Genomic DNA, 27291 nt, shown 5'->3' with positions numbered 1-27291 from the left:
ATATGAATAGCCAGATAGCTCTTCCTATTATTGGGGAGTAGAAGAGAAGAATAATTCTGTACTTTGCATTTTAGCACAGATCTGCTATAGATGATGATTAATGGAACATTTCTATTTGAAGCATTTCTAGAAGAGAGAAGTATCAAAATTGGTATAATTTTCGTGTCATTTACAGCCCATCTTCTACATTTATATTCCAAGGCCATTTGAGATAACTTTTATTTATTTTTTAAATTAATTAATTTATTTTAGTACACATTACTTTAATGAATCATATTGAAAGAGAAAAATCAGAACAAAAGGGAAAAACCAGGGAAGAGAAAAAAATAAAACAACCAGAAAAAGGAAGTGAGCATAGCATGTGTTTATTTACATGCAATCTTCATAGTTCTTTTTCTGTCTGCAATGGCATTTTTTTTTGTCCAAAGTTTATTGAGATTGCTTTGGATCACTGAACCAGTGAGAAGAGCCAAGTCTTTTTTTTTTTTTTTCCTTTTTTTTTCCTTTTATAATTATAAAATTTTTTTTATAACATTATCCCTTGTATTCATTTTTCCAAATGTTCCCCTCTCTCCCTCTACTCCCTCCCCTAGATGACAGGCAATCTCATACATTTTACATGTGTTACAGTATAACCTAGATACAATATATGTGTGTAAATCCAATTTTCTTTTTGCACATTAAGTATTAGATTCCAAAGGTATAAGTAACCTGGGTAGATAGACAGTAGTGCTAACAATTTACATTCACTTCCCAGTGTTCTTTTTCTGGGTGTAGTTGTTTCTGTCCATCATTGATCAACTGGAAGTGAGTTGGATCTTCTTTATGTTGAAGATAATCCACTTCCATCAGAATATATTTTCATACAGCATTGTTGTTGAAGTGTATAGTGATCTTCTGGTTCTGTTCATTTCACTCAGCATCAGTTCATGTAAGTCTCTCCAAACCTCTCTGTATTCATCCTGCTGGTCATTTCTTACAGAGCAATAATATTCCATAGCCTTCATATGCCATAATTTACCCAACCATTTTCCAATTGATGGACATCCATTCATCTTCCAGCTTCTAGCCACTATGAAAAGAGGTGCCACAAACATTTTGGCACATACAGGTCCCTTTCACCTCCTCAGTATTTTTTTGGGATATAAGCCCAATAGCAGCAATGCTGGATCAAAGGGTATGCACAGTTTGATAACTTTTTGGGCATAATTCCAAATTGCTCTCCAGAATGGCTGGATTCTTTCACAACTCCACCAACAATGTATTAGTGTCCCAGTTTTCCCACATCCCCTCCAATATTCATCATTATTTGTTCCTGGATCTTAGCCAATCTGACAGGTGTGTAGTGGTATCTCAGAGCTGTCTTAATTTGCATGAGAAGAGCCAAGTCTTTCTTGTTGTTCATAGCCCAATCTTGCTGTTAATATGTACATGATATTCCTGGTTCTACTTGTTTTGCTCACCATCAGTTCATGTAAATCTTTCCAGTACTTTCTAAAATCATCTTGTTCATCATTTTTTATAGAACAGTAATATTCCATTGCCTTCATATATCACAGTTTATTCAGCCATTCCCCAATTAATGGACATCTATTCATTTTATAATTTTTTTGTTACCATAAAAAGAGCTGATACAAACATTTTTGCATAGATGGGTCCTTTCCCTCATTTATGATTTTCTTGGATTCATAAATTCTGTACTGTAATATAGACCCAGTAGTGACACTGCTAGGTCAAAGTGTACGCATAGCATATGATAGCATAGTTCCAGATTGCTCTTCAGAAAAATTGTATCACTGCACAGCTCCACCAACAAAACATTAGTGTCCCTCCAATATTTATCATTACTGTAAGCCAATTTGAGATGTGTGAGGTAATACTGCAGAGTTTTAATTTACATTTCTCTAATCAATAGTGATTTAGAGCATTTTTTCATATAATTATAAATGGCTTTAATTTCATCATCTGAAAATTGGCTGTTCATATCCTTTGACCATTTACCAATTGGGGAATGACTTGTATTCTTATAAATTTAACACAGTTCTTTATATATTTTAGAAATGAGGCTTTTATAAATATTGGCTATAAAGATTTTTTCCCTTTTAATCTTGTTTCCGTTGGATTTGTTTGTGCAAAAACCTTTTAATTTAATGTAATTTAAATTGTCTATTTTGTTCTTCTTTGGTCATAAATTCCCCCCTCCTCCAAAGATCTGACAGGAAAATTATCCTTTGCTCTTCTAATATGTTTATGGTATCATTCTTTATGCCCAAATCATGAATCTATTTTGACCTTATTTTCATATGGATTATGAGATGTAGGCCTATCCCGAGTTTTTGACATACTATTTTCCAGTTTTCCCAGCAATTTTTGTCAAATAATGAGTTCTTCCAAAAGCTGGAGTTTGGGGGTTTATCAAATGCAAGATTACTATAGACCATGATTATTATGTAGTGTGTATCTAATCTATTTAACTTATCCATCACTTTCTTAGCCAGTACCAAATGGTTTTGATGACTGCTGCTTTATAATAGAGTTTTAGTTTTGGTACTCTTAAGCCACCATCCTTTGTGGCTTAAGGATTTTTTTTTCCATTAATTTCCTTGATATTCTTGACCTTTTGTTCTTCCAGATGAATTTTGTTATTATTTTTTCTAGTTCTATAAGATAATATTTTAGATGTTTGGTTGGTATGTCACTGAATGGGTAGATCAATTTAAGCAGAATTATTATTTTTATATTAGTTCGGTTTACCCATGAGCAATTGATACTTTTCAGTTGTTTAGATCTGACTTTATTTGTGTGAGAAGTGTTTTGTAATTGTGTTCATATAATTGTTGGGTTTGTCTTGGCAGGTAGGTGCCCAAATATTTTATTTTTCTCTAGTTATTTTAAATGGTAATTCTTTTTCTGTCTATTCATTTTGTGAATAACATGAAGAAATGCTGATGATTTGTATGGGTTTATTTTATATTCTGCAACTTTGCTAAAGATGTTAATTGTTTTTAGTAGGTTTTTGGATGATTTTTTTTTTTTTTTTTTTAGGATTCTCTAAGAGTATTATTTGCAAAGAGTGATAGTTTTATTTCCTCATTGCCTATTCTAATCCCTGCAATTTCTTTCTAGCATTTCTAGTACAATGTTGAATAACAGTGATGATACTAGGCATCCTTGTTCTACCCTTAATCTTATTGGGAATGTGTCCAGCTTCTCTCCATTACAAAATAATGCTTGCTATGAGTTTTAAATGGATACTGCTTATTATTTTAAGGACCCTTTCTCCCTATGTTCTTTAATGTTTTTAATAGGAATGGATGCTGTATTTTTTCAAAAGCTTGTTTTGCATTTATTGAGATTGTCACATGATTGCTCTTGGTTTTATAATTGATATGGTTGATAAAGGTAGTAGTTTTCCTGATATTGAACCAGCCCTGCATTCCTGATATAAATCCCATTTGGTCATAGTTTATTATCTTGCTGATAAGTCACTATAATCTCTTTGCTAATATTTTATTTAAATTTTTTGCATCAATATTAATTAGAGAGATTGGTCTGTAATTTTCTTTCTCTGCTTTGACTCTTCCTGATTTAGGTATCAGTACCATATTTGTGTCATAGAAGGATTGAGGTTACTTTTATAGGAGTTTTTAACCAGGAAAAGATTATAATATATTAAAATACAGTTTGGGATTAACATTCCAATTTATTCTTCAGTAAAACTACTCAGTTCTTGAGTTTCTTGTCTAAGATCAATATTTTAATATTTTTTGGATAATTTCATGTAGATCGTGCTATATCCTGGGGGCAATTATTATTATTATTATTATGGGACTTCTTTAATTGTATCAATAACCCAATTACCAGGCTGAGGGAAGGAGAAAGCCATGATATTTTATCTTACTTTTATCTTCCAATAACTCTTTATTCTTGACTTGACTTACTCACTTTGCTTAAGAAGCAAAGTCTGGAAAGGCTTGAGGCTGACTTTTACCTGAGTGGCAAACAAGTAAAACATGGGTGTGCTCCCTGCAGCATGTCTGAAGAGCAAGAGGTGACTCAGGAGCTGCCATTAGCTCCCCTTCTCCTTGCTGCTCTTTTAACACCTGAGGCAGTTTTAAATGTGAGCTGCTGACCCAGGTGTGGCAGAGATTCTGGGAATTGTGAGGGCAGTTGGGGTGCAGCTAAATGAAGCAGAGATATCATGAAGTCCGTGCTAACTTTCTCCTCTCTATGTTATTAGGCTGGTGACCATGACATACCAGGTCCTCCTCCCATCAAGAGTATCTCTACTGGGCATAGTGCTTTGGCTACTGGCAGCTGCACATTTCTCTTCATGTCATAATAATCATGTTCAGGTGAGTGTTTGATTCACGAACAAGAAGAAGCCTAGAACTGGGCTAAAGAAATCACTGGCATTTCTTGGGGCTGCTAGAGAAGAGAATTACCTTTGTTCCTCCTAACTTGAATGAGTGAGACAGCATTAGGTGGCTCCAGTTTTTTGCTACTTACCGGTAGCATGCATATATGTGTCTATCTCTATCTGCCTGATGAGAAAGTTTCTGAAGGCTGTCTTAAAATCTAATGGTAAGGAAGCTCATGATTCTAATGAAGGTGAAAAACTGATGATAGAGATCCTTAAATGTCTTTTCCTTTTCTCTCTTTTTGTCTTTTTCCTTTTGTCTTCTCTCCCTTTTTTTCTTCTATTCTTTCTTTACCAACATAGCTTCTGCCACAGCTGGCATCCCATTATCTGGGGAAATAACATGAAACACAAGGTCCTCTTGGGCTTACTTTTCCTTTAGAATTTACTTTCTGCCCTTGACCATGCTGCTGCCTTAGAGGGAAGCCTTTATTGTTATTTCTCTGATATCTCACCCTCCCTTGCTCACTTGGGTCCTTCCCCATAGACTCTTCCTGAGGTTCCATCTAAGCATTGAGTAAAATGCTTCCAGGCTTTCCAGTGAGAGGCCCTTAAAGTGCAAATGACAATTGTGATCAAATTAATAAAAATCTTTAGTGCTGCCAAGGTTCACCTTTGGCTCATGGCAAATTTCCACCTTCTTTCTAAAATCATTTATTTTCTCTCCTTTGTTTCTCAACCCTGCTTGTAGTTAAGCTAGAGAAAATGTGTTCTCTAGACTCATTTGTTCCTTTGAACCTTCAATGCTCTCTCATGAATATCCTTTTAGAACTGTTTTCATTATTACCCTTAAAGGGAATAATATAATGGGATTATAGTGTCAGTATTCTGTGCAGTGTTACTGTGGGTTCTACTTGGGATGTGGGTTCTACTAGAGTATCTGGCTTAGCTGGATGCCCTGGGAAAAGATAATGAGAGATGAAGAGGGGGTTGTTTCCCTGTTCTTGCCCTCTTGAAAATGAGTCAGTTTTGTGTTTCCCAGGTTTGTGAGGATTCCCTACCTCCCCCTTGAGCTTTAACAGATGCACAATTAACAAAAGCATGCTGACGAATTTACTTAAAGACTTTTGTGTTATTAAGTCCCTTTTGGATAATAGTCCAACCAAATAAATGAGCTTTCAGAGCAATAATTATTCTGGCCCATTTATATTAGCTCTATTGAGTCTAGTCTGAGGAAAAAAATGTTAATACTGACTTTCATCAACAGAAGCTGCTTTTATCCTTATGGCTGTTTCTAAGCTGTATCCATTTGTCATAATCTTTCATCATGTGCTAAGCACAAGTAGGAGTTGAAGTGTCTTTCCTCTCATACCATAAAAATTGCTGTCCTGGTGGCATTTAAAATCTAAATTATGCAGTCAGCCACCTTCACAACAGTAAAAATGGATTCTTAATGATATATTCATGGGTGCCCAGAGCACAGGCTAACAGTACCAACAACCTGAAATTACACTTTCTCAAAGGCATTTGTGCAAACCATTGAAAATCTTTTGGAAAGGTTGACTGTGCTGAACAAGGAACTTTCTGCTTCTTGTTCTTCAGTGGCCCTGGCCTCCCTCCCTTTCCTACACCTGCTAGGGAAGGGTTTCTTCAACTTTTTCCACTTACATTCCCTTTTCTCCTGCGAAATGTATATGTGATCCCAAGTATATAGATGTCTGAAGTAAGTATACAAATAAAACATTTACTGATAATAAATAATAATTTCTCAGATTTCTACATTGGAGTTGGGATCCACCATTTAAGAAGCTTAGTTTTAGCGGCCCAAATGAAATCCTGCAATTCTGATCTTTGTAGGATAGTTAAATGGTGTGAGGAGTATGGAATACAATATAATAAAATAAACATTTAAGTGCCTATTTTGTGCCAGGCACTGGACTAATGTGCCCTGGGATATATAAGTAAGAAAAAAAAGACAATCCCTCCCCTCAAGGAATGCATGGACTAATGTAGGAAGACAACACACACAAAAGGAATTTGGAAAAGGAAGGTAGAGTTAGTGTAGCAAGGTTGGGGCTGGAGGAGAGATACCCTTTGAGGGAGCATCAACCAAGTAGAACTGCAAATGGGAGAGTTAATCCAGTGCAGTACAATTGTGTCTGAGATAACACACACCATGTTGTCACTCATGGTGAAGAGACTGCCCATGATAGAGGGTTCAGGTTTTAAATTGACAACTATCTGGATTCTATAATTTGAGAGGTTTCTATTCCTAAATGTCCCTTTGATTGATTTCATATTTGGCATAGTATTCTGCCAGAAGAGTTTTGTTCCTTTAAATAAAAATTTAGTCCTCTGTTAAAATATGAATGCCTCTGGAGGCCTGGAAAGTATTAAGGCATTATCATCTTTTAACTCAGTTTATCTGATTATTTTTCTCCTCACTGCTAGTTAAAAGCAGGGTCTGAAGAGTTTAAGGAAGGGGAGGACCTATCTGGGGGGGGATTTTGGATTTTGGAAACCAAGTAGTCAGTAGAGGAGGTAAAAGGTTATAATTACATTCACATAGAGCATATATTCAATGTCAGAAAGAACAGTAAAGATAATTTCTTCTAACTTTCAGATCTTACAGATGAGGAAATACTACTAGGGTATATGTGTGTGTGTGGTTTTTTTTTTTTTTTTAATTTCCATTTCTAAATTCTTTCCTTCCTTCCTTCTCCAAAGCCATTGAGAAAGCAAGAATGTGATAACTGTCATACATATGAAGTAATGCAAAACATTTCTGTATTAACATATTTTAGGGAAAAAATAACAAGAAAAACAAACATGCTTCAATTTGCACTTTGAGTCCTTATGAGTTCTTTGGAATGGTCATGGATCATTGTGTTGATCTGAAGCTAAGTCTTTTATAATTGATTTATCATTACAATTACAATTATTGTGTACAATGTTCTCTTACTTCTGCTCATTTTGTTTTGTGTCAGTTCGTATAAATCTTCCTCAAATTTTCCAAAACCATTCCCTTCATAATTTTTTTTTTATAGCACACTTGTATTCTATCACATTGATTTACTATATCTTGGAGCCATTCTCCAACATCCCATCAATTCTAATTCTTTGTCAACACAGAGCTGCTATAAATATTTTTGTTCATATCAGTCTGTTTTCCTTTGATCTAGTATCAGTATTGTGGGGTCAGAAGTATGCATACTTTTATAGTTTTTTTGGCGTAATTCCAAACTGGTCTCCAGAATAGTTGGACCATCTCACAGTACTACCCAAAAAGGCATTAATGTCCCTATTTTTGCACATGCCTTCCAGCATGCTATTTTCCTTTCTGATAAAGTAGCCAATATGACAGGTGTGAAGTGGTACCTCAGAATTGTTTTAATTTGCATTTTTCTAATTACAGATATAGAGCAGATTTTTTTTTCCTCCTGAGGCTGGGGTTAAGTGACTTGCCCAGGGTCACACAGCTTGGAAGTGTTAAGTGTCTGAGATCAGATTTGAACTCAGGTCCTCCTGAATTCAGGAGCACTCTATTCACTGCGCCACCTAGCTGCCCCTATAGAGCAGATTTTAATGTGACTTTTGATAATATGATTTCTTTTTAATTTTGAATTCTGTTCAGCAAACATTTATAATTTACTCATTTTTAACATTAATTTAAAAAAAATTATTTTCAAATTTTCTTCCTTTCCCCCCTCCCCCTATCCATCATGAAGGCAAAAATGCATTCTCAATTATATTTGTGAAATCATGCAAACATTTCCAAGTTAGCCATGTTGCAAAAACAACAACAGCAACAACAAAACTCCAAATCAAAAAACAACCTCCCTCCCCCCCCCAAATCCAAGAAAAATAAAGTGAAAAAAATTTGTTGCAATCTGCATTGAGGCTGTGGAATTTCTTTTTATGGAAGTAGGTAGTATTTTTATATGATTTCTTCTTCTAAAACTTTCCTGTTCATATCCTTTGACCATTTTTCAATTGGATAATGGCTCTTATTTTTATAAATTTGCTTTAATTCCTTATATGTTTGAGAAATGAGACTTTTATCAGAGAAACTTGCTGTACAATTTTCCCTTAAGTTTCTTGTTTTCCTTTGAAGTTTAGTTACATTTATTTTGTTTGTGCAAAATCCTTTTATTTGAATATAATAAAAATTATCTATTTTACCTCTTGTGGTCCTTTCTATCTCTTGTTTGATCATGAATTTTTCCTTATTAATCTGACAGGTAACTTCTGTGCTCCCCTTATTTGCTTATGAATATTAGTTTATTTATAGAGTTCTTGCTTGCATTTATCAGTCTCTTGACAAACCTGTGAAATTATTAGTGCAAATTGTACTTCTTTTTATATAGGAGGAAACCAGGAAAGGTTACTTCCCTAGATACACAGCTGGTTTGTGACAAAGCTGGGAGTCTCACCAAGGCCTCTTGATTCTAGAGCTAATCTCATACTAACTATATGGTGAATGCAGGGGTACAGTTAGAGAACTGAATAGTTTTTTGAGGTAGTTCACCTAGTTCAGCCTCTCCTTCCCTATTCTTTGTCAGTATAGGAGACTGAAGCTAAGAGATAGCAAAGTGGCTGATCCAGTTCACACTAATTTTAGTAAGCAATAGAGCTGGAATTTGCCCCCAAACTCCACATCTAGTTTTCTAATTCTTGTTCATATGAGTGTTTTTCTTTGATCTAGTATCAGTATTGTGGGGTCAGAAGTATGCACACTTTTATAGTGGCACCATGAATGGTACATCATGCAGTGTCAGTTTGAGCTATATTTATTTGAAGTGGACTGATTTTTCCTATGAATATGCTTGTACGTTTATCCATAATACCTTGCTTCTTCAGATTTGTACTGAAAAAGTCACTGGGTCTAATTTCTTTTGGCCTGTTTGCTACAAGTCTAGAATTAGGATAGGAAGAAAATTCCACGAGGTTTCCTCTCATGACAGTGAGGAGTGAAGCTTGAAAAGAGAAAAAAATTATTAATATTTTTTCATTTAAAATCTCTATCATAAACTCAAAAGTGTTATAGACCCTTTCTCATTAATCCTTTCTACCTTTCCAAGGGAGTTAGACAAAGTGTCCCAGAACTGATTTTAGCTTGGGTATTTTTTCCTTTTCATTGTAATTAGTCTTCCACTCTTCTTATAGTAAGTCAGTAAGTTTGTTAAGCACCTACTATGTGTCAGGCTCTTTGGAAGTCACTGAAGATATCTTCTAGGAGCTCACAATCTAATGGACAGACCATAAACAAAAATACATACAAACTATATTTATGATAAGATAGAAAATGGTTAAAAGAGGGAAGGCACTAGAATTAAGAAGGATGGGGAAAGATCTGGAAGAAGAAGCTGGGATTTTTGTTGGAATCTGAAGGAAGGCAGGGAAACTAAGAAGTGATAAGGAAAAGTGGATAACAAGATAAAGTACTTCGAACTGATGTCAGTGTCTTGTTGAGGGAACAGTTAGTATCATCTTATCAAAAAATACATGAGCAAGGGGAGGATCAGATATGAGAAAATTGGAAAGGTGACATGACTTTTGAACAAACAAGTTTTGTTCTGGATATATCATTTAGGACCATAGTCTTTATTTAAGCGCCGGGATTTTGACTTCATACTACATCTCAGCCACCAACTATTTTCTCTTTACCTGTCCTTAACTTGTTTCATCTTTAGGAAAATATGGAGTCATGTTCTCTCTGTCAACCAGCTAAAGTGGGTCACATTTTTTTTTTTTTTTAATACAGAATCATTTCTCATTGTCCAATCCAGAGAAGAATAGTATCCAGGAAAAAAAAAAGGCATCATCAGAACAGGAACTTGACAATGAAGACCTGAAAGTGTTTTATCCCACAAACCAATGGCAGACCCTTCAGCCAGGTAATGAATTTAATTCCAGGCCTGGTCCTTCCTTTCTGGCAAAGAGATTTGACCAAAAAGAAAACCCAAAACAAACTAACCCTAAAAATGTACTTTGAATTGAGCCTGCATATTATTTTTGATCTTGAGAGTCCAGTTTTGAAAAGAACAGTGTCTCTTTGGCCTGCAGGAGGGGACCAATGCTGTGAGTGAGGCGGGTTCTGGTGGGGAGGGCGAGGTTAAGGGAAGGTTCATTATCCAGCAGTACAAAAATTCCAATACTTAAGTGCCCTGGCAGGCAGGTGGTGGGTGGCTGTGCTTTCTGAGCAAGTGATTGAAAACTTTCTTTCCTTGCAGTTCTGAAGCATAGGAAAGGCAGGGACATGTGCCTCACTTGGCAAATGCTATTTTGGTCTCTGCTGTTCAGCTCTTTGCTGCCGAAATATTGTTCACTGGAGAGTCCTGAGCATTGGTGCAGGACAGAATTATTCTGCAATTAAAGGGACCTGTGCCAGTGTTCCAGGTGAAAAGTCAGATTCTACCTTTGAGCTGGACATTGTTTTTAGATGGGAGGTATCCCCTGAATTAGAGGAAACTTCAACTTTTCATCTGGCCTGTACTTGGGATCCAGAGAAAATCATGTAGTGAGACTAAAACTGAAAAACTCAACTTTTCTTCCATTTACCATTTAACAGGACTGTGGAGCCATTGGGAAGGAAGCAGCTCTCAGATTCCCTTTAATCTTCAGGTGTGGGCAAAGGACAAAGGAAATGGGTTTAGATTTCATTTCATGAACTTAGGGGTAAGAAACCCCCTAGGTCAAAGCATTTTTTTTTTTAAATCTCTCTGAATTTTACCTTTTTTTTCCCACTGTGTAGAATATTTACCCAGAAAGAAAGAATTGTTTTTCTCTACTTTCAATCTAGGGTGAATAGTTGGATTTTGAGGAGGAAGAGGGAAAAGAAAATCAGTTACCATTTTATATTTGGAATTTGTGGTGTGTCTACTCTGCTGTATCATTATCTATTGAATGGGGAAGTGTTCTGGCTGGGCCCACTTGGATAAATGGTGGTTTTTCTGTGGTTCTGTAGAGAAGGGTTGTGCTCATACATCAAGTACACCTCTGTGTGTGTGTGTGTGTGTGTGTGTGTGTGTGACAGTGACATTAATTCCCATTTCATTTTCCTCTTTGTCCTGAGTTTCCCTTTGGATACTCTTTTGAGAGGAGAACAAGATACTCTATGTAGGATAAGTTGATTCTCATCTATGGGAATTATATTCTGCAGATAATAAAGGACATTTGCAATATTGCAGGAGGTGTTGCTACAATACTCATTCCAAAACTCTTCCTCTCAGCTGGTACAAGGTCGCATTGAAACCGCTGAGGATGGCAACAATGTTATGTCAGTGGTCCATTGTCAATGGTTCATCACTGCATCCTTGCTGACTATATTTCCCTGTGCCGTAGCAGTCATCAACGTTTACTCTTCCATCTTGCTACATTTGTAAGAATATAGTTCATGCTGAGCCCACAAACAATTGTTCTAATGAAACAATGATGAATTACCAAGTCCAGATGGTTAGGTACAGAGCTAATATTGGGCAGCTCATATTTCAGGGGCTAACTAACATGTTGGATCCTGGAGCTCCTCTGTCTTTATTTTCCCTGCTTTTGTAGTGCTGATTTTCATGTGGGGGTGGGAGAGGGGGAGGTGAAGGTTGAGTCTTGAATTGTAGTTGGACAACAGCATGATTCCATGTGATGTTCCTTTGCAAATGCAAATGATAAAGGCTATATTTTGTCGAAAGAGATGAATACCTTTGATGAAATAGAGATGAATGTCTCCTCAGAAAAAAGTGTTTTTATTAATAGAGAAAGAGGAAAGCTTCATTGTGTCCTTTTAACATGTAAGCTCTGATATCTGGGATAAATCTGTTTACTTCAGTCTTACAAAAAGTTGATCAACAATTCTGATGGACATGGCTCTCTTCAACAATGAGATGACCCAAACCAGTTCCAATTGTTCAATAATGAAGAGAACCAGCTACACCCATTGAAAGAACTATGGGAAATGAGTGAGAACCACAACATAGCATTTCCATTTTTTCTGTTATTGTGCATTTTTGTTTTCCTTCTCAGGTTTTTTTTATTTTTTTATTTTTTTTTATTTTAACCTTCTTTCTAGATCCAATCTTTCTCTGCAGTAAGATAACTATATAAATACATATACATATATTGTATTTAACATGTACTTTAACATATTTAACATGTATTGGACTACCTGCCATCTGGAGAGAGGGTGGGGGGAAGGGAGGTAAAAGTCGGAATAGAAGGTTTTGCAAAGGTTAATGTTGAAAAATTACCCATGTATATGTCTTGTAAGTAAAAGCTATTTTAAAAAAAAGTTTGGTTTTTTTTTTTTTTTCCCCTGAGGCTGGGTTAAGTGACTTGCCCAGGGTCACACAGCTAGGAAGTGTTAAGTGTCTGGGACCAGATTTGAACTTGGGTCCTCCTGAATTCAAGGCTGGTGCTCTATCCACTGTGCCACCTAGCTGCCCCGGAAAAAAAAAAAAAAAAAGTTGATCAAAATTCTATTTTTAATTTACTCTCGAACTTTGTGCCTTTACTCTTGTCTTGTAGCTTCTCAAAAGTCCTTTACAACTTTTCCTTTCCATGGTTTTCTTTCCAGCTGTCTAATAGGCTATAAACCTATCTTTTTACAGGAATCCTCAAAAGTCAGAAATTGAATTTGAATCCCAGAAACCTGAGGTGATGCACTCTTCATTTCGTGCCTTCATTTTCCTTCTATGTCTGGTGTATTCTTACCTGATTGTGTTTCTGACCTTGAAGAATTCTTTAGATGTACTGAAAAAAGTAGAGGTGGAGGAAAAAGCTTGAGAATTCAGGGCCTTGGGATACACTCAGTGTCTCATGTTTGAAGGTTTCAGTGTTTACAGATGGAAGTATGCTATTTAAGAAAGGTTCTTTTCAGCAAAAGCATATTTGGAGTGGCTAACAAGCTGTGAGGTTCATTGGAGACATAAATTTGCAATAAATTGGAGCCTCTTATATGAGCATTCACTCTCTGTGGTCCACTATCCCCTTCCCCCCTTCTGTAATCAAAATGTAATTATGAACTTTACATTCAGAAATCTTTCTGGCAGCAATCAAGAGAACTATCTTCCTCTGGGGAAGTGGAATTCACTCAAATGAAGGAGAATAGCTCATCCCACTGGAGACTCCTGAAAACTCCATGCTTGATAGACTTAAGTAGGGAAATTTTCACCTGCTTAATCCTCAGGTTTGACTCTCAAATTAACAGTCCCAGTAGGTAGTCATGTGACAAGTCTTTTTTTTCCCCATTCATTTGACCTGAAACTTTTTTTTTTTTTAAATGGGCCAATGATGATAAAATCTTTTTTTTTTTTTTTTTTTTTTGGGGGGGGGGTGAGGCAATTGGGGTTAAGTAACTTGCCCAGGATCACACAGCTAGGAAGTGTTATATGTCTGAGATCAGATTTGAACTCAGGTCCTCCTGACTTCAGAGCTGCCTCCATTAACCTGAAACTTTCAACGAAATATAAGGCTCAATGAGTCCTGTGATATAGAGGTAAAAACTTGCATAGTAGTCAGTTCTTTCTTTGCTCTCAGGAGAGATTGAAAGAATAGAGTTAAATGTAAACAGGGAGAATTCAGATTTTTTTTTTTTTAGATTTTAGAAGGGACTCTTATTGTAATGGTTGTGAGACTCAGGTCACTAAGGATGTTATTGTAGGAATCTTCTTTAGTGATTTTTAAAAAACGTAAATAGTTTGTCTATAGTATTATCAAAAAACTAGGCATTCAACTTGATGGCCTCTTGAGGTTTCTATCACTTCTTTTATTCCATGAATTTAATCCTAACCTTGCATTTCTAAACCCATTATAATAGCCTGAAGATGTGCTGCAGCAAGGAGTTGGTTATATTATACCAGAGTCTAAGGAAACTTATTTCCCTAGAAATAAAGACTAGATATGAAAAATAGAAATAGTTTGTAGTTAGTATTGTGTTCATGGGGAAGAAACTCATCATGTTTCCTGTGGTCTCAGACCTCAGAGAATGTACCAACAACCTGTGGCAACATTCTTCAATCTACCTGAAAATTTTTTATCATCCATTCCTCTAGTCATTGTATCACCAAGACACTCCTGAAACAATTTATCAGTTTTTGAATTCAAGTAAGCAGCCTTGTTCTGTGTTTCTTGTTCCTGGAAGTGATTTTTCTTACTTTTAGGGTTTATTTTAGGAGCTGTCTCACCTAAAAGAAAGTGTTTAAGTGTGGATATAGTGTGAGACATTCACTGTAACTCTGCAGTGCTATTTTTCAAGGGATGCTGAGTAGAGTGTAACACCCTGAAAGAAATTTTTCCCAGGACCTGACATGCCAGTTGGGATCTGACCGTGGTTCAGAGCATAATGGGACAATGACTACCTCTATTTTTGGTCACCCTACCTTTCAGTACAGCCTAAGTTTGCATTCTTTTTTTTTTTGGTTTTCGCATTACACAGTTGGCTCATTGAACCCTGCTGTCCTCTGAAAAACCCAGATTTTTTTCAAATGAACTATCTATTTAGTGGCCTTTCTTCTCTTGTATTTTTGACATCAATTTTGTTTTGAACACAGTTTTTTATCCCTATTAAATCCATCTTAATATATTTAGTCCAACCTTCTAGCCTGTTGGTCTTTTTTTGGATCCACTTATTCATCCCTTTGGTTTAACTTTTCTTCTCAATGATTTGTCATTTGCAGATTTTATATACATGCCATTTATGCCTTTATTATCTTAAATCAAGAAAAAGTATTAAACAGCTCTGATCCAAGGAGAGATCTCTGAGGACGCACAACTAAAGAGACATCCTCACATGCTGACATTGCTCCATTAACACACTACTGTTTGTGTCAAGTCATTCATCAGATTTCAGATTTTTCTCACTGTACTTTTAGCCCATATATGTCCATTTTGTCCACAAGGATAGCTTGAGAAAATTTGTCAAAAGCTTTGCTAAAATCTAGGTAAACTACCATGTCTATTTACACCATTCCCTGATTTATCAGTCTTAATACCTGTTAAAAAATGTAATCAAATTAATCTTCTGCTTGTCTTGTTCTTAATGAGTCCCTAGTGGTTTTTTGTTTTCACTACTTTATTTTTTAGTTGTTCACTAATTTCTTTAGTAATACATTCTAAAATTTTATTAGGAATCATATTCAAGCCAACTATCTTTGAAAGATGATGAATAGGGGCAGCTAAGTGCTGCAATGGATAGAGCACCTACCCTGAAGTCAGGAGGACCTAACTTCAAATCTGGCCTCAGACACTTAACACTTCCCAGCTTTGTGACCCTGGGCAAGTCACTTAACCCCAATTGCCTCAGCAAAAAAAAATTATAAAAAGAAAGAAAGAAAGATGATGAATAAATGCTTGCTTGATTATTATTTTTTAAACATAATATGTTGATTTATTTTGCTTAACTTTACTTTTTTACTAGGAAAAGTTTTATTGAGTGGTGAGAAGTTATCATTGGGGAGTGACATTGTTTTATAAAAAAGTCATTAAAAATCCCTTTAAAGTCGACTAACAGAGACTTAATAAGTACTTTAATACATATTTTATCTAGGTCCAATGACTTGAATTCATTAAGGACAATTAATTCTTTTTTCTCCTTATGTATTTTGGGTTTTAACTTCGCATTAGCTATTTTTCTTCTGTCCTTGGCAATCAAAAAATGATTTTTCTTTGGGAAAATAGAAACAGTCATCTATTGTCGTTGTCCCATACATCCAGAGTAGTGGTCTTCTCTCTGATTATCCTAAAATATATATGGTGTGTACCCATATATTTTTACATTATCATCCATTTGTATCAATAACTTAACGTAAACTTAAAGTTCAATAAACAAATTCAGGAGAACCAAAAGCTCATTGGATCTTTTGTTCATAGGCATCTTAAACTCAATATGTCCAAAACATGTCATTATATTTGCTTCTTAAGTATACCTTTTTCAGATTTGCCTGTTACTATGGAGAATATCATTATCCAACTTTACAGTCTTGCTCCACAAACTTCCTGGGCCACAAATCCCATCAGTCCTCAGTTCCTGTTATTTCCTTCTTTACAACATTCCCTTCTCTATATTTTTTTTTGTCACTTCCCTGGTTCAGGCCTTCATCCTGTCTTTCTTGTAGTGTTTTTGCATTTGTCTTCTAATTCACTCCCAACCTTAAGTTTCTCTCCATGATAATCTGTCTTCCATGATAGCTGCCAGAATGAATTTCCTAGAATTTAGGTCTGGCTATATTGTGTTTCTCCCTACTCCCCCTTAGGAAATTCCAGTGGTTCCTTAGCACATTTAGATAGGAATCCTTTTGTGTTTGAAACTCTTCAACTCGTTGGCCACCTTATATTTCCATCTTGTTACATATACCTCTCCTTCATACATGTTGTGTTCCAGCTTTGCTGAACTACTTGGTGCTCTTCACCTATGAACTCACTACTCTGTGTACCTTGATCTCCTTACAATTGTTACTTCTTAGAATTCTTGGCTTTTTTAAAAACTCAGCTGCAGTATGACCTTTTACTGGCGGCCTTTCCCAGACTTCAAAGTTTCTGGTGCCTTCACCTTTAAGCCTAACTATCTATCATGTATGTGTCTTGTATGTACCAATTTATGTACTTATTATTTCCCTCAGTGGGATGTAAGCTCCTTGCCGGTAGGCCCTATTACAGCTTTTCCTTTTTATCGCTTGCAGTTAGCACAATGTCAGGAACATATTGAGTATTGAGTATTTTTAAAGTTTTTGTTGATTCATTGATTGTTTGAGGTGTTGCTTATCTTGTTCCACATATGTGACCTGGAAAAACAGCAGATCTGTCACTTTAAAATGTTTTAATGATATCTTACTGAAAAAAAAAAATCACCCACACTTTTAAAAATAATCTTGTTTTTTCCCAATCCCCAAGAACTAAGTTACAAAGAATGAAAAAAGAGCTCAGCAAAACTAACCAACATATCAACCAAGTTGACAGTAGATATATTGTTCCCCATCCATAGTCCTCCTACCTCTTCAAAGAAAGGGAGTGGGTGGAAAGAAGTACATATTTATAGTTCTTCCTAAGCCCATCTTGGTCATTATAATTTCACAGCATTCATTTTGCTTGTTTTAAATTTCTTTTCAAAATTTCTAGATGTTGATATTCTAATACCTAGCTAGTGTGTTGGACTTGGAGTCAGGAGGACCTCAATTCCAATCCACTTATTAGCTATATGGCCAATGATAGTCTAAATGGTATAGTTATTAATTATGTCTATGATTTGCTGTTTCACCCAATCATTCTTTAATATGAGATTATTTAGTTTCCAATTATTTTTGGGTCTATTTTCCGGTTTTTTATTGAATGTAATTTTCCTTTCATCTCGGTCTGAAAAGGATGCATTTACTATTTCTACCTCACTGCATTTGATTTTGAGGTTTTTATGTCCCAATATATGGTCAATTTTGTATAGGTTCCATGAACTGCTGAGAAGAAAGTGTACTCCTTTCTGTCTCCATTTAGTTTTCTCCAAAGATCTATCATATCAAACTTTTCTAGTATTCTATTTACCTCTTTAACTTCTTTCTTATTTATTTTGTGGTTTGATTTATCTAGTTCTGAGAGTGCAAGTTGAGATCTCCCACTATTATAGTTTTGTTGTCTATTTCTTCTTGCAGCTCTCTTAATTTCTCTTTTAAGAATTTAGATGCTTATTTTGGTGCGTATATGTTTAATATTGATACAGCTTCATTATCTGTAATACCCTTTAGCAAGATATAGTGCCCTTCCTTATCCCTTTTAATTAGATCAATTTTTGCTTTTGCTTGATCTGAGATGAGGATGGCTATCCCTACTTTTTTGGCTTCACCTGAAGCATAGCAGATTCTGCTCCAACCTTTTACCTTTATTCTGTATGTATCACCCTGTTTCAGGTATGTTTCCTGTAAACAACATTTTGTAGGATTCTGGCTTTTAATCCAGTCTGCTAACCTCTTCCTCTTTATGCGGGAGTTTATCCCATTCACATTTATGGTTAAAATGACTAATTCTGTATTGCTTGCTGTCATGTTAACCCCTGCTTTTGCTTTTCTCCTTTCCTTCCCTCTTACCTCCCTCCCCAATATTAAACTTGTGAGCACTACTTGCTTCTCACAGCCCTCCCTTTTTAGTATCCCTCTCCCACATTAGAGTTCCTCCCCCTATTTTACTCCTTTTCCTCACAATTTCTGTATTCCCTTCTGCTTAGCTTACTCCTTCCTGTTTCACTTTTCCCCTCCCACTTTTCAGTGAAGTGGAAGGAGTTTCATCATAAATTGAATACGTCTATATTTTTCTCTTTAAGCCAATTCTGATGAGAATATGATATACACTATGTTCATCTCCCTCCATTCTTTCTCTCATATATAATAAGTCACCTTTGCCTTTTCATGAGATGTAGTACCACCACTTTACCCTTTTTTTCTGGTACAATTTCCTTTCCACCTCTAGTTTCTAGAACAAATTATATATATGTTCTTTATATATCTTTATAGCAGAAATAAAGTTCTCAAGATTTCTTTTTATCTTTTTAGAAATCTCTTGAGTTCTGTATTTGGAGATTAAACTTTTTGTTTAGATGCAGTTTTTTCATCAAGAATAGATGGAATTCTTTTATTTTGTTGAATGTCCATCTTCTTCCCTGGGAAAAAATGTTCATTTTTGCTGGGTAAGTTATTCTTGCCTGCATACCAAGTTCCTTAGCCTTTTAGAATATTATATTCCAGGCCCTTTGATCCTTTAATGTGGATGCTACTAGATCCTGGGTAATCCTCATTGTGGCTCCCCCATATCTGAATTGGTTTTTTCAATGTCTATTTTACCCCGTGTTTCTAAAACACCTGGGCAGTTCTCTTTGATAATTTCCTGGAATATAGTGTCCAGGCTCTTCTTTTCATCATATTTTTCAGGGAGTCCAATTATTCTCAGATTTTCTCATCTGGATCTATTTTCCAGGTCTGTTTTCTTCTCAAGAAAGGTACTTGACATTTTTTCCCATTGTTTCATTTTTCTGGTTTTGCTTGACTGATTCTTGGTGTCTCCTCCAGTCATTCACTTCTATTTGTTCGATTCTGATTTTTTTTTTTTTGAACAAAATTTTTTTAAAATTAATTTTATAATTATAACATTTTTTGACAGTACATATGCAAAGGCAATTTTTTTTACAACATTATCCCTTGTACTCCCTTCTGTTCTGAATTTGATTTTCAATGATGTATTTTCTTCACTCATGTTTTAAATATATTTTTATAATTGTCCAATTGAGTTTTTAAATAAGTTGTTTAGTTCTATGGAATTTTTTTCCATTTCACCAATTTTGTTTTTTAGAGAGCTATTTTCTTTTTCCAACTCACTAATTCTGTTTTCTTTAGAGTTGTTTACCTTTTCCAATTCACTAATTTTGTTTTTCAAAGATTTGATTTTTTTTAAAATAGTTTTTATTTACCAGATATATATATATATATATAGGTAAATTTTACAACATTGGCAATTGCCAAACCTTTTGTTCTAATTTTTCTCCTCCCCCACCCCCCAGATGGCAGGTTGGCCAATACATGTTAAATATGATAGAGTATAAATTAAATACAATAATGTATACATGTCCAAACAGTTATTTTGCTATACAAAAAGAATCAGACTTTGAAAGGGGATTTGATTTCTTTATCCACTCTGTCTTTAAACGCGTGGGACGACTTCTCCAGACTCTCTTGCCAAGTTTCCCTTTCCTTTTCCCATTTCTCTTCTAGCTCTCTTGTGAGAGCCTTTTTGATTTCCTCTATGAGAGTTTTGTGTATCGAGGAGCAGTTCATATCCCCCTTAGGGGATTCCTCTGGAGATAATCTGCTTTTAGTTTCCTCAGGGTTTGGAGTCTGCTCTCTCTCCATACAGAAGCAGTCAATGGTTAGAGCCTTTTAAAATTTTTTGTTCATTTTGTCAGAGCAGAATCAAAGCAAACAAATTAACAAGCAAAAACAAATGGTCTGCTTTGGGTAGGGGGGAATGGGGCTGGATGGTGTTACCGGGCTTTCTCTACAGACTGTGGGAGACAGCAGAGAGGCACTAGTAGGACAGCGATGGCTGTGCTGAGTCTGCACTCTGAGTTTCTAAGAACGGGCTGAGTCACTCCTGGTGGGGGTGGGGGTGTCTGGGTCCACAGAGACACTAGCTTTCCGGGTTTTATTCTTCACCTCCGGTGTTTACAGCTTTCCTGGCTTGCTGCCAAGATGGAATATCCACAGTGGGGTAAAGGTCGTTCCACTGAAACAGCAGAGATCATACCCCTCCTCACTCTGGTCTGAGCAGTGTGAGCTGCCTTGCTCTGGCTGCCTGCTCTCAGTCTGAGCCCAGTCTGTTGGTTCCCCACCTCCCCCCAAGCAAACACAGACCTTTTCTGGTGAATTTCAAGGATGTCTTCTCTTGGTGATTATTTGTGGGTTTCTTTTCCAGTCAAGCATTAATTCTGAGGCTTGTCATGAAGTAAGTCCTGAGAGAAAATGCGGAGCTCAAACATCTGTCTGCCTCCACGCCGCCATCTTGGCCGGAAGTCCTCCAATTTTTTAAAATAGAACAATAATATTCCATTACTTTCATGTACCACAGCTTCCACTCCTTTTCCAATTCTTTGTTACCACAAAAAGAGCTGTAAGATTTAAGAGCCAGTTTGTAGACCTATTGAGTGTAATGTGCCATTGGGATATCTAGGTAGAGGTATAATATTATAATAATTGCCACCTGGAAATGAGGAACTGTGTTCAGGAGAGAGATTGTATTGATTTTTATAACTCATTTGTATCCAAATTAGAACTGAATTAATGTGAGCTGGTGAGACTATCATTATAGGAAAGAAGAGGAGAGAAAAGGGCCCAGGACTGGTTGATGAGAGATTACCTGCACTTAGATGGTAGGTGGGTAATTAACAGGGAAAAGTGAGGAAGGATTGAGTGCTTGAGTCGGTTGGAGGAGAAGCAGAAGAATCGGGGAACTCAAAGTAAAGGGTTTGGTGGTTAGCATCAGGAGGAATAGTAGAGGATTTTAAACATTTTTTATATTATTTATATTATTGATCATCATAGTCTGATGAAAACTATGGATTAAGGAGAGAGGTAGTCATGTCAGAGAAGGGAGCATATACAAGGTCTTGAGAAGGTATCATCAATAGAGTCTGGCAACTGCTGAGGTAGGAGTGGTGAGAGAAGGAAGGGTTGATAATACCTAAACTGCAAAACTTAGCGACTGGAAGGAAGCATTGCAGTAATTTTTTTTTTCTTCCACACCTTCCATGCCTCCCTACCTGCTCCAAGAACCTCCTTTCCATTTATTCAGAAGTCATAGGAATGGCCTTGCATCTGTTTCTGCAAGAAAACCTAGTTCCTTATTTCAGACACAGCCATTTTCCCTGATAGACTCATTGCTTAAATGTTGAAGTGGGAAAATTTGGTACAATCAGTAGAATTAGTCTTTAATACCAGTTTTCCCCATCTGGTATTGCTTCCATTGTTTTCTTTTCCTGTTATCCACTACTATAATAATCTCCTGATTATAAAATCTATCTTCAAGAAAGGATCTGTTGTTATTTATTATCTCCTTGGTTTGAATTTGTCACTGTTACCTTATAGAATTCGATCTTAAGCTTTTTCTCTGATTCCTCAAGTGAAAGACTTTAGCCTTTGTTTGAGAACTTTGAGGCATCTTGAAGCAAATTGAGTGATAATTGGATGGAGGAAGGGAAACTTAGCATTTCTGAAATTAATGTAAGATGGATAACTTTTTAGGTCTTTTCCAGAATTAACATTTTATAATTTTGGTACTTGTACATTGTAATCTGCATTTCAGGTGAACCCTGGAGAAGAGGGCAGGGGAAAAAAAAAACTCTTTTCAGTCTTTCATTCTGTCCTAATGCTTTTTCTGACCTCAGCCAGACTATTTTGTTCTCTGTAGTGGACTAGGGAGAATGAGTAAATTTTTTTTAATAACTCTGGACTCTGGGTGGATTGAAGTATGTTTTTCTTTATATTTATTGTTTAAATTTTTTTTTTTTTTTGCAATAAGGCTAAGATGGAAATGTATTTTAACTGAATTTAAATGTATAATGGGTATCCTATTGTCTTCTCAGTGTGTAGAAGGGGAAGGTTGGAGGGAAGGAGAAAATTTGGAGTTCTTAAATGAAAAAAAATTATTTCTGCACTTTGGGGTTTTTATTTTTACTGACCATTCTTCAGCTTCCAAATATTCATTCTTGATACTTTAGGCTTAGGACTTTGGAAGCTAGTGAAAAGTGATGGAATAAACTTCATCCCAGGGACTGTAGGTCTGGATTTGGAGTCAATAGATTTGGGCTTGAGCATTTCTTCTAATATTATTGAGCAAATGATTTCCCTCTTTGAGTCTTGGTGTCTTCCCAGGCAGTGGATTGAATGAAGAGACGAGAGAAACCTGGGTTGAAACATGTTTCTGGTGCTTATGAGAATTGGGACCATGAGGAACTCATTTAGCTTCTTGATTTTCAATGTCCCCATTTGAGAGATGAGTATAATTGTATCTATCTCATAGGTTGAGATGAGCAAATGATCATGTATAAAAAGTATCCTAAAAATCTTATAGAACAATATAAATATTGGCTCTCCTCTTCCTATAACTCATCCTTCCCCTCCCAGGTCCTCTTTCTCTTCCCACATCTTTCCCCATTCATCTCCTTCTCCCATGTTCATGTGGGAAAAGAGCTTTGCAAATCACAAATTTTCAATAAAAATGAGGTGGTGGTGGTGATGGTTATAATTATTGTAATTATACAATTTTTGCTTTGGCTGCTGTGGGAGAAAAAAGGGTTTTGTAGTATTAAATGTGGTAACTTGAAAAAAAGGGCAGAGTTTACACTAACTGTTGGGTAGTAGTGCATCCTTTTATCTATCCACATGTCCTTGTTCATTCTCACAAAAAAATCAGAGTCATGTTGAATGTCCATTGCTAGTTTTTAAGTATATCCACCTACTTAGAATTCTACTGCAACTCCACTCAGTTGCCCTAAGGGGAAACAAATCCAGGTTGGCAGTGACCAATTTAGGAAAGCAAGGACCCTTTGACTGTGTTGGGAGCCAAAGCCAGTTCAGATTTGAGGCTGTCTGGCTGTGCTTTTCAGCAGCCTATTTTCATTTGGCATTAGAATACACCTACCTAGGTTTTTATTCACCATGGTCCATGGCCCAGTTTGTAAACTAGAAACTTAAGTGAAAATGGAGAACAGCTGTTTACCATTCTCTTTCTAATAATGAAACATTTTTATTTCTATGGCATATATGCTTAAAGGTCAGGAGATCCCTTTTTACTCTTTCTCATCCAATTTCCTTCAGTCTTTTCTTTTAGAGCAATCAGGTCTATTGAGTTATGTGGCACAGTTTCTACATCCTCTAATGTTGAGCTTGTTTTATTCTCTTCTGTATGGATGTAGTATTAAAAAAATGGCATGGTTTTTAAATTTGCACATGTTTCAGAGTGGTGAGGGAAAGTGAGAGATATAGGATCACAGAATTTTAGAATTTGAATGAAACCCAGAGTTCAACCTGCATTCCAAAAAGGTATCTTCATTTAAGACATACATGCCTGCCAATTGGCCATCCAGTCCATGAAAGTAGATCTACTTGTCGTCTGTATTGCAGTATTCTGATTTGACAATATTCTAAAATATCTCAACAAAATGGTAATGTTATAGAGAGCCTAGATTTTTTAATAGAGGAACATTTTTAAATAAAATAAACACAAAAAGATCTCAATAAACTAGTGCTAAATCTAGTAATAGAATTTTGAGTATAAATCTAAAGCCTCACATTTAACTTAACAAAATAGCTATATAAGAATGGTCTCCTCTTTGGCATTTTTTGAATACTGTCTTGTGGTAATTATTTGTAATTAGAAAAATCTCTATAGTAATGATCTTAATCTTAATTGCCTATCCAGAAGGTGCTAAATGTGTACATATGTGTGTGTGTTTTTATGTGTGTCTGTGCTGAATAAATTTTTATTGATTTATTGCTGCACTGCCCTTACCATATTATTTTTCTTCTTGCCTGATACCACTTCATACTTTTTACATTCTGTTAAGACTTTTCCATATCTGGATTCTACTGTGCTTGGAACCCTACAGGCTAAGAACTTCCATCATTCCACCATCTTTTTGCCTATAATTTCCAAGATGGCAGAAAAACCCAACCCTAGGTATAAAGGCCATACTCTATCTCTCCCTATAAAACACTTGGCTTTTTTTTTAAAGTTGACCTGAATTAATCTAATTCCAGCAATAGCTAGCGAAAGAACTTTCTGAGAGCTTGCTTCATGTACAATGTACCAGGTTTTGTGAGTAACTATTTCCAGTACCATATTATATTGCTAATGCTATTAGCATATTGCCTAACCTGTGTAGGGAATTAATAATAATACTACGGGTGTGTTAATTACTTTTTTTCTTTCCATTTTCTTCACTTTCTCAATAGTATTTTATTTTTCCAAATATATGTAAAGATAGTTTTCAGCATTTGTTTTAAGTTCCAGATTTTTTCTCCCTTCTTCCCTTCCCTTCCCCAAGATAGCAAGCAATCCAATATAGATTATACACATATAATCATTTTAAACATGATTTATTTTACTTTGAAATGAATTCTCCTGACATAATTTGAAGGTTTTTGTACCTAAGATCTTCTTTTGACATATCAGGTTGTATCATGTTTTTATACTTCATTGATTGTGGCTCAAGAGTATGTGTTGGTGATAAGGCAGTTGCTAGGCTGCCTAATTTTGGAGATGACTACTGTTATTTTTTTTGCGGGAGGTTGGGGCTCGGTGAGAGTGGTGAATGTTGTTCTTTTACTCTTAAATACACATGTGTTGACTGTACTGATTCTACTGTCTAATTGATTTCCTTGCTTTCAGCCTCTTATTTCTATTCTTCTATAGAAGATCTTTTTCTAGAAAATCTTCTATTAAGATTTTCTTCAGGGCAGCTAGATGGCGAAGTGGATAGAGCACCAGCCTTGAATTCAGGAGGACCCGAGTTCAAATCTGGTCTCAGACATTTAACACTTCCTAGCTGTGACCCTGGGCAAGTCACTTAACCCCAGCCTCAAAAGAAAAAAAAAGTTTTTCTTCTATAAAATATCCAAACTGATATTCTTTAAAAAAAATTTTTAGTAATAGTTTTTTATTTTCAAAATATATGCAGAGGTAGCTTTCAACACTTACCCCTACAAAACCTTGTGTTTCAAATTTTTCTCCCCTTTCCCCTACCCAGGTAGCAAGTAATCCAATATAGATGAAACATGTACAATTCTTCCAAACATATATCATGCTGCACAAAAAATTCAGGTCAAAAAGGAAAAAAAACGAGAAAAAAAAGCAAGCAAACAATAAATAAAACGGTGAAAAATACTATATTAGGATCTACATTCAGTCCCCATAGTCCACCTGAATCATCTCTTTATTGAAAAGAGCCACACCCATCACTGTTGGTTATCACATAATCTTGTTGCTGTGTACAATGTTCTTTTGGTTCTCACTTCCCTTAGCATCAGTAATACTGATATTCTTAAAGTATAGGTCTGTCCATGTCACTCCCTACCTCAAGAAGTTCTGGTGCTCCATATTGCTTCTGAAATAAAATACAAATTTCTCTGTTTGGCATGTAAAAGCCCTTCACAAGTTGAATTGAACCTATTATTCCTGCATAATTAAACATTATAGACAGTTTTTGCTTTATGTAAGTGAACTGTTCTGCATATATCTATATAAAATGATTTTTATGTAATGTGAATTTACCTATGGACCTGTGGAAGGGAGAGAAACAGGAAGGGTCCATGGGGCTATAGAGAAAGGGCTAGCACTTGGTTCAAAAACACATGGAGAGGTGAGGACAGAGAAGTGAGAGAAGGAGGAACATGCAGGTACCACACTAGTGCCTGACTGATACAGAGAGGAAGAATATGCAAGGAGCCAGATGGTTGACATGTAAGGGCCAAGTACAGATGGATGGGAGAGAAACACATGGAAGTTGGACATAGGGGTGGATGGACAGAGTGGATATAAAAGTGAAAGGTCTCCCTTCTCAGAGCTGGAAGTCACAAGCTGAACTCTTACTCCCCTATGTTCTGTTTTTACTTGAAGGATTTTTTTTTTTTTTTTGGTGGAAGGATAAGAGTCTGCTGACCACTAAGCCAAGGGACAGAGTAGAAAGGGAGAGTACACTAATGTATAGTAAAGTTAACATATATTTGTTTTGGGGGGGTTTTTTGGTATGTGAATTTCTTTCAGAACGCTTTACCTAAAGTAAAATTTGTATAATGCATATTTACATAAAATGAGAACTATGTTAACCCTTATATAGTCTTCATTTGAGACAAATTCTTGCCTATTTGCATATTCTTCATTCCATCATTTGCTTTTGCATTAGGGTAGAGTATAGAATTTGGATTTGGATTCTTTCTCAAATATGTACTACCTATATTTCATTCAGTGGTTTTTCAACTCAGTTTCATGGATTGATTTGTGCAATAATCTTCCTTATCTGTGAAATCTGTTGGTTGGACTTGTTAAGTACTGTGGTCATTTTTAGACTTTAAGCCTTTGTTCTTATGATTTCCTTTGCCTAGGCTGTTGACATAAAGGAAATCCTCTTTTCTTATGTCTGTCTTTTATGATTTCTTATCTCCTGTCAAGATTTCACTCATGTGGTTTTGCTTTAAGAGTTCTTTTTCCTATTTCTTTATTAAGTTAATATCCTCTTCTCTCAATATCCAAAAATTTCTTTGTGTATTTTTTATCATTTTTGTACATGTATTCCTTGAGGGCAAGGACTGTTTCATTTTTGTCTTTGTACCTGCCCTCCTACTTCCTCTACCCTACCCCAGCACTAAACACAATCATAGTTCTTTAAAGATGCTTGTTGAATTAAATGAGGCAAA

General features: G+C 35.8%; 1 protein-coding gene across 6 annotated transcripts in view; it reads left to right on the top strand.

Moving 5' to 3' along the window:
* SIL1 (SIL1 nucleotide exchange factor) overlaps positions 1-27291 on the top strand; it is a 327722-nt gene that overhangs the window by 131818 nt on the left and 168613 nt on the right. For all 6 annotated transcript variants that reach the window (XM_074291465.1, XM_074291470.1, XM_074291468.1 and 3 more), the window contains 2 exons: positions 4241-4355; positions 10125-10257. In XM_074291465.1, coding sequence (XP_074147566.1) covers positions 4251-4355; positions 10125-10257 — 238 coding nt within the window. In that variant the 5' untranslated portion in view covers positions 4241-4250. The remainder of the gene's footprint in view (positions 1-4240; positions 4356-10124; positions 10258-27291) is intronic.

The sequence above is a fragment of the Sminthopsis crassicaudata genome, chromosome 2 (assembly GCF_048593235.1).
Source record: "Sminthopsis crassicaudata isolate SCR6 chromosome 2, ASM4859323v1, whole genome shotgun sequence".
NCBI lineage: Eukaryota > Metazoa > Chordata > Mammalia > Dasyuromorphia > Dasyuridae > Sminthopsis > Sminthopsis crassicaudata.
Note: the sequence above shows the minus strand (reverse complement) of the source record. Positions and strands in the feature narration are given on the sequence as shown.